The sequence below is a fragment of the Ostrinia nubilalis genome, chromosome 7 (genome assembly GCF_963855985.1).
Source record: "Ostrinia nubilalis chromosome 7, ilOstNubi1.1, whole genome shotgun sequence".
Lineage (NCBI taxonomy): Eukaryota > Metazoa > Arthropoda > Insecta > Lepidoptera > Crambidae > Ostrinia > Ostrinia nubilalis.
In genome coordinates, this window is record NC_087094.1 from 4,032,957 (window position 1) to 4,040,847 (window position 7,891).

Consider the following 7,891-nt stretch of genomic DNA (forward strand, 5'->3'; position numbering starts at 1 on the left):
ACTAATGTCAATGTCACAAATGTCATTCCATTAAAAAAAATGTAAGCCATAAAGTTTGCTACAGCTTGGAGTTGCTGTATTTTCAGCCATACTAACTCGCATTTAGTGAATTTAATTTACACGTGTTTTCATGCGATGGCCAAGTCAATATATTTATGTAAAACGTTAAAGATTTCCTGGCCTGGACTTGGTATTACATGGATCTCACAACTTTTTACCGTAGAACAACTGAGTTGCGAAACTTGGTTTTTTTGACAAGTATTGTTTTTGATGGGATCTCATTTATTTTTGTATTTTGTAGACAGCAGTTATGTATCTAGAAAACTGGACCGAAATTGAAAAATTTTACTCGACTTGGCGGTTACACTACCGTGCCCCCAAATATTTTAGTTTTTCCTTGATTCATACACCAAACACTACTTATATTCCAAATTTGAAGCTTCTAGGTCTGCTAGAAGTGCCTTAGAATTTTGATGATCGGTGAGTCAGTCAGTCAGTCAGTCAGTCAGTCAGTGAGTGACAAAATTAAGTAACTTTGACCCGTTATAATTCTTAAACTACTGGTTCAAATTGAATGAAATTTTAAATATACCGTGTCTTTACAATGCCTGCATAGGCCATAGCTAATGAAAATTCAGCCTTCTAGTTTTATCCACAACGAAGTTACAGGCGGTCGAAAATGGCCTGAGCCCCGATTACGGTAACTTTTAACGTTTCCAATCCAGACGCGTTTCTGATTCTGCAATACGATTGGTCAAAACAGCTGACGTACGCTGTTGAACGACCAATCGTATCGCAGAATCGAGAAGCGTGTCTGGATTGGAAACGTTAAAAGTTACCGTAATCGGGGCTCAGAATTGCTTCGAGAAAAGGATGGTACGGCCGTGCCGCTTTTTTGCTCGACTTGGTGGGGGCACTGCCGTGCCCCCAGATTCAGACTACAAGATAAAAGTCTCACGTATTATCTTTGTTTCTATAGAGCTTTAAAAACAACAATAAGTAAACAAACCAAGAAAGCTCTTATCTGTCTTAAGAGTTTTTATCTTGTATTGTAAAGCCAAAGTAGGCGGTTGTGGTGGACCTAATAATTTATAATTATTATTTTTCTTACAAGTGTTAACTTATTGACTCACTGATAAGATGATTTTATCATAAGAACAATAGATTCAGACCACAAGATAAAAGTCTCACGTATTATCTTTGTTTCTATAGAGCTTTAAAAACAGCAATAAACGAACAAAGAAAGCTCTTATCTGTCTTAAGAGCTTTTATCTTTTATTGTTTGGCCAAAGTAGGCAGTCGTGGTGTACTATAATATAATTATTTTATTGTTCTTAAAAGTGTTAGCTTTTTGACTAAAAATTTTGAATTATTTCTAGTTATTGGTATTATGGGCTTCTATTTAGATTCTATTTAGAAAAAACAAAGGAACTTTGGACACCAATTCATACTACTTATTTTAGTCATAACCCCAAACATATTTAACCCTTTTTAAATTGTTTTTGTCAAAAGTCCAGTCGCCGAGCACATACTATGTAATAGAATTTCGTCCGATGACTCCAAGCAACCTCAAGCTCCCACACTCACTGCGGTCGCATGTCGCAATTTCGCAGTCGCGTCGTCGCAAAGGCGAACAGACTTTAAAGTGATTAGCAAAAAGCTTCATTAATGAGTGAATAACAAAAGTTTCTTATATTTATTGCTGATAAATCAATTTTCTAAGTGAGGTCATTATGTAACAATTAGTAATAACAATAAAATGGTAATAACGTCCCTGTATCTTAATTAAAGCAAAGTTAATGATTAACTTGTGCCAAGACTATGCATGTCTTCAATTGATTGGAAAGTTTTCCAGGAGTTATATAGATTTTGATGTGCTCTTTCCAAATTTTAATTTTGCGACCACGTACGGTTGCCGCTCGCACTGTCATATTGAAAAAATACCGCATTTAAAAAGGTTTTTGACAATTTATTGCTCCTTTCCTATTTTAATACAATATGATAAAATTATTAATACATTAATAAACTAGACGAAATTCCATACATTTGATGTTTACATAACTTGTTTGTAAAATCAATGGTTTAGGAGCAAGAGCGCCTCAAAGTAAGAACTTACATAATGTGCATTTTGCCTACAAAACTAATTTCTTTATCACCTTACACAAAGATGTATATAAGTTAAGTACCTACCCATACCATACCCACCCATTTCCATCGCCCATAAGAGAATTTTTAACTTCATATAATCAGGACACTGTTAGTATAGGTCGTTTCATCCACGAAGATGCACTTCACCACATTTTAGTCGATGGAAGCGCGGGGTGCGGGGAGTTTGAACCGAGCAATCCGAGCGTCATTATTGTAGTGTGCGTCATTACTGCTACCTGCGGTTCGTTTACGTCATCATTTTCGACCAATCACAGACTGGTCTTTGTTGTATGAGTCACCCAGTTAATGAATCACCACCACTTTAGAGCCATAGCATTTTGTTATCTTCGTTAGTTAGTCAGTTTTTCGCGCTCCGCATTAACAGACGTTCTACGTGTGATATTTTCTTGGTGGAAATGTTTTTTTTGTGAGATTTAAGAATTTGATTATCAGTGACTTTTACGTGTGACTGTGTATTTTGAAAGTACACAGTGAGTGAAGTTTAGTTTATCGTGTGTGTAGCTTCTGTACTTTTTTAAAATAAGTAATCTTTGACTTGTACTTTTGAACAATTTGCAAATATTGCTCGTAAGCAATTAATTTCAGTGTTAAAATATATTGTTAAATCAAAATAGGAGAAGTTTTTAACGTTAAAATTACGCTTGTTACTTTTGACTTTTGTAAAAATCGAACTAGTTCACGAACTACAAATCTTTCAGATGTGCGTGACGTAAACCATGAACTCTATTTAGTACGTTTCCAGAAAATGGTCGGATTGTGTGTCGAAGTTAATTCTGACACGTATTTTGCTGTGAAACGTAAATAATTTGTGAAAAGTGAATGATGCCGATATAATATTTATATTTTGTAGAAAAAGAATATAATAAATACCTAGAAATGGAGTTCCGAGAAACGTTATTGGCTGCTCAACGAAATCAACATCAACAATCATCTGTGAGTTGAGATTGATATTTTTGCGAAATGTTTTTTATTGTTGGTTCTTCGATGCTCCTGGGAAATTATTTCTATAATACAATAATTTACCGTCTGCAACTTTTAAATCCAAGATATTAATCGACATTTGAAAAGTTATAACTTGAGAACTGTTACCTTGGTGGGTTTATTATTTTTTGTACTACAACATAGGTTCTTTTTTTTTCAGAGCAAATCATTCTACAAAGCAAGATTCGATCCTCCGAAAAAGGAGCAGAAACAGAAAGATAAACTGTCCGCTAATATATTGAAATTTTTGGCTAAAAAAGATGAGGAGGAGAAACAGAAGAAGTTGGAGGCACAAAGAAAGCGGGAGGAGCTACTCGCCATGCGCGACCCCAAGGCCCTGCGGAAGATACAGAAGACTCTGAAGGTCATCAAGTCCGCCAACAAGTCTGTGCTAGCGGACGCAGTGGACCACGACAACACAGCGGTCACCCGGGAGGGCCCCGACCAACCCGACCAGGATGACTATGGCTACGAGTCCCAGGAAGCGGCTGCAATATACGAAAAAATGATGCAAAAGTACAGCAAAATACCAGATCAACCAAAATTTCCTGTCGGCAGTAAGTAACTTTTGTTGCATTTAACTTGTAAATTCAGATCAAAATTCATTTATTCGATTCAGTAGCTTCATCGCATATTCACTAATATTTTAAATTTGATCTTGTTTTGTCCTTGGTGTGTTTACATTACTCAATATAAAGCTTTATAGGTACTAAATATTAAGATTACTAGCTAAATATGACCTGAAAAATTATTCACCATTTAATTACTTGCTACCTGGAACTACATATTTAGTTTTATTGGTATTTACCAATTAGCAACTCTGAAAAAATCCAGCTGAAGTCTGTGCATTTACAAATTTTTCTTATTTAAACTATTCCAGGAACACATAATTGGTGTCAGAGACATCATTAACCTAATTATCATTGTTTTCAGACAGCTCGGTCAAGAAAGATTTGAAAGGGACTATGGAGAGAGTCAAACACGCACTGCAGCATGAGGAGGAGCCTGTGCCCCATAAAAGGAGGCGTAAAGGAGGAACTGGAGGTTTGTTATTTCTTACTTTTTAATTGTGTAGGAATATTATTTATTTTACTTGAGAATATAATGCCTTCAAATACTTTGAATTACATAGTCACATTCAGATTCAAACCCATTCACTGTTATTGGAGTATTAATTTACTTTGTTTAACTTGCAGAAAAAGAAGATAGTCCTACAAGATATGAACCAGAAAAAGAGAAGAAAAAAGAGGAATCTAAATCTGATAAGCCCAAGTTTCGGAAACCTGCACCGCCTCCTATGGATTTCAATCAGCTGCTAAAACTTGCAGAGCAAAAAAAGAGTGAGCCAATAGAAGTTGGAGCTAAAAAAGTTGTTTCTGAGTCAGAACCAGAAAGGCCCATGACCAAAAGGCAGAGGCGGGAGTATGAAGAAGAAATGGCGCGGCGACAGAGGCGCCAAGAACGTTTAGATGCGGAAAAAGGCGGCAAACGAGGTAAGAATTCAATTCGATAAAAAATTAAAGTAAGTAGCCAGTAGTATAATGTATTTTGTGTATTAAACAAAATTCTTCTATTTTTTTAGTGACAAAAGAAGACAAGTCTGAAAGAGAAAGGAAACCAGAAACAAGTGGAATTGGAAGAATCCCAAAAATAGGTGATAAAAATTCTAACAACATTAGGAATGACACTCCAAAACTCGCAGACAGAGACAAAATGACAAGTGAAAGAGATAGAGTTCAGCGAGATAAAGATAGAGGAAAATTAGAACAAGATAAAGGAGATAGAGAAAGAGAAAGACTGGATAGAGAAAGATTAGAAAAGCTGAAAGCAGAGAGGGAGAGAATAGACAGAGAAATGGAAAGAATTGCCAGAGTTGACAAATTGAAGGCAGAAAGAGAGAGGATAGAAAGAGACATTGAAAGGTTAAACAGAGACAAAGAGAGGCTGGAGAAGACTAAATCAAAATTAGAAAGTGGAAATGTAGATATAGATAGGTCTAAACTTATTTCCAAAGATAGTGGAAAAGATATAAAAAAGAACATAGATTTGAAGAGTCAGAATACTTACAGGATAGACAAAAACTCCAATGAAAAGAAGTTTACAATTCCAAGCAAGAATAGTAATGGAAAATATCTCAATGGTGACAGCTCTCATGGAAAACCAGTGCCAAAAAGTAGTAAGGACCAAGCGCCTCTAAAGAATGAAATGAAGGACAAGCAAAAGGCTTTGTCTGCCAATGGATCTCTGAAAAGCAACAATGAAAATATTAGAAAGCCCTCTGATTTGGGCAAGGGTGGCAAGAAGCCTGATGATAGAGTTTTACAGGGTAAATCGCAGGCTGGTCCAAGCAAACCAAAAATGTCCAGTTTTGATTTCGACAAACACATCAAAGATATTGGCGCCAAAACTGGCGGCAAGCAGAACGGCGCGCGTCAGTTCCCGCCCGGTGACATTCGTCGAAAGCAGCACCCAGACGACAGGAAGAAAGCAAAACGTAAGACAATTAACTATTTTATTAAATTATTATTTACCTGTATATTAGAAACATTTTCAAATTACTGCAGGATCTTAACGTAATCATCTAACTAAGCAATATATTTTTTGTCTGCAGGTCGCCTGGATTCAGATTCTGAATATGACTCTGAAATGGATGATTTTATTGATGATGGAGATGAGAACTTGGATTATTCAAGACATATTAAAGAAATATTTGGATATGATAGATCAAAGTGAGTATCCATTTTTTAAAGGCATTTTACCCCAAAAAACTTTACTACAAAAATACTGCTTGTTGAAATTTGACTACTGAAATGAAATCTCCTGAGTTTCTAATGGACTATAGTCCGATTTTTAATTCGACGGAATTCTGACAGCTGTCATTTTTTGACAATTCAGATGTGATAAGCCTTTTTTGCTTTGAATTATTAATAAATAATATGAAATGAAATTTCATCAAGTACAACTTACAAGAATGAACTATTGTTTGTTTTGTCAATTCAATGTACACTAATTATTATGTACATTTTAGAGATTAAATAGAAAAAAACGTGTTTTAACACAGTAAAACAACATATTATCATAAACGAAAATATGTATTGATCATCAATAATCATTATCGTCGTCATAATCAACTTGGATTATAAAATTGGCATCTTGTTAAATTGGTTATTTTATGAAGCTAAGATTTTATTAACAAAAAGATTTTCATAAAAAAGGTTTGTAACCCATGGATTATTGACCAGGGAGTCCAGTAATAGAAAAATAATTTCCCAACTTTTTTTGTAACTTCAAAAATATGATAATAAAAATTCAAATAACCATTTTGAAATGATCAGTACATTTTTAAGCCTTAGTTTTTCAAGTGAAACCTTAAATTCAAGAAAGGATTATTTTTTAATTTGTGAAAATGCTCTCCATTCATAATGGGAATGTTTCAATGTTGACAACACTTCTGAAATGTCAAAATTCCGTCGAATTAAAAATCAGAGTTTAGCTTTAAAACTTTACTTATATTTTTCAAAATTCTCTTTTTAGGTACCGGGATATGGATGATGATGACGATCCGACCATGGAGTCCAGTTTTGCAAGACAACAGCGAGAAGAATATATCAGCAAGAAAATTGGTATGTTCAACTTTTATAATAACATTGCTTTTATTCTGATTATGTAATTATTAATTAAATAATAAACTATATAGATAGATTCAATGGTTATCATAGTATTATGTAGTTACTAAACTAATTGTTTTATTGCAGGTATCATGGAAGACTTAGAAGACATGAAAATGGAAGCTATGGAAAAGAAAAAGGCAAAAAAGAAACGCCGCATTAGCGACGATTGATCTGACCCGAACCTGGGCCGCGGCCAGCCTCCCGGACCAAGATTAATACAATGCTTAAATCTGTATATTTATATAATCTTATGTACTGAGTACCTATATTTTAATATTGCTATATTATGTGATTATTGCATATTTAATTTAACTATATATAGGTGACAGTGGTTTATTGGTCTCATCCTAGAAAATTGTTCTGGTCCTACTTGTGTATTATGAGAGTATAATAATCCCGTCTCTAGTGCGTTACTTTGAGGTGGTCACGATAAATCATTACAGGGTAACGGTAGCATTATCGTAACGTTCAAATCCAGTGATTGCCAAGATTTTTTTCATACTTATATGGCCAGATTATATTATAATGTCATTCACGAGTACGATAATGCTTCTGAGAAGTCCCGATGTATTATTTTACACTAATATAACGGCATGTATAATCAATTTTAGCATGTTTGCCGATCACAGAGTTTAATGCCGTTTTCTTTTAATGAACTGTTGTTTGATTCTTGTTTTATATATTTATGCTTAGCAGAACAAAGTTTGTATCGGTTTATTTAATGATTTCATCATCATAATCATAATGATCACAGTAATATTGTCAGTAATTCATAGAATAGTCTTTTAAGGGGTTCAATGTTCATTTTGTAAATGTAATAAATACACAATTTTATTTGTAAATAAATTTAGAAATAATCAATTAATAATCACAATTGACCCATAGTTCATATTTTTTGTAGCATAGAATAATAATAGTTACCAAGAATTCAAGTACATGATACTTAGGTACTTTGCTTGTATAACATTCATCACATTTGACATCATTTTATAAACCAAATGTTTGGTTGTAATTTTTTGTATATTATGAAAGGATAAGTTTTGTTATATTATATAAAATAAGTTTAACTA

General features: G+C 34.0%; 1 protein-coding gene across 1 annotated transcript; it reads left to right on the forward strand.

Annotated features, from left to right (window-relative positions):
- Positions 1–2,702: 2,702 nt before the first annotated feature.
- On the forward strand, positions 2,703–7,891 carry LOC135073071 (protein SPT2 homolog). The gene is made up of 8 exons (XM_063967086.1): positions 2,703–3,102; positions 3,311–3,707; positions 4,084–4,194; positions 4,347–4,643; positions 4,733–5,644; positions 5,762–5,879; positions 6,685–6,773; positions 6,906–7,891. Exons 1-8 carry the CDS (start codon positions 3,046–3,048, stop codon positions 6,989–6,991), a joined length of 2,067 nt encoding a protein of 688 aa, XP_063823156.1. The 5' UTR covers positions 2,703–3,045; the 3' UTR covers positions 6,992–7,891.

Bases quoted from the DNA above. Each gene is read 5' to 3' on its own strand.
- LOC135073071 (XM_063967086.1), top strand. From the start codon at position 3,046: ATGGAGTTCCGAGAAACGTTATTGGCTGCTCAACGAAATCAACATCAA. The intron at 4,195-4,346 runs GTTTGTTATTTC...TTTAACTTGCAG, and splicing joins GCGTAAAGGAGGAACTGGAG to AAAAAGAAGATAGTCCTACA. The intron at 5,880-6,684 runs GTGAGTATCCAT...TTCTCTTTTTAG, and splicing joins TTTGGATATGATAGATCAAA to GTACCGGGATATGGATGATG.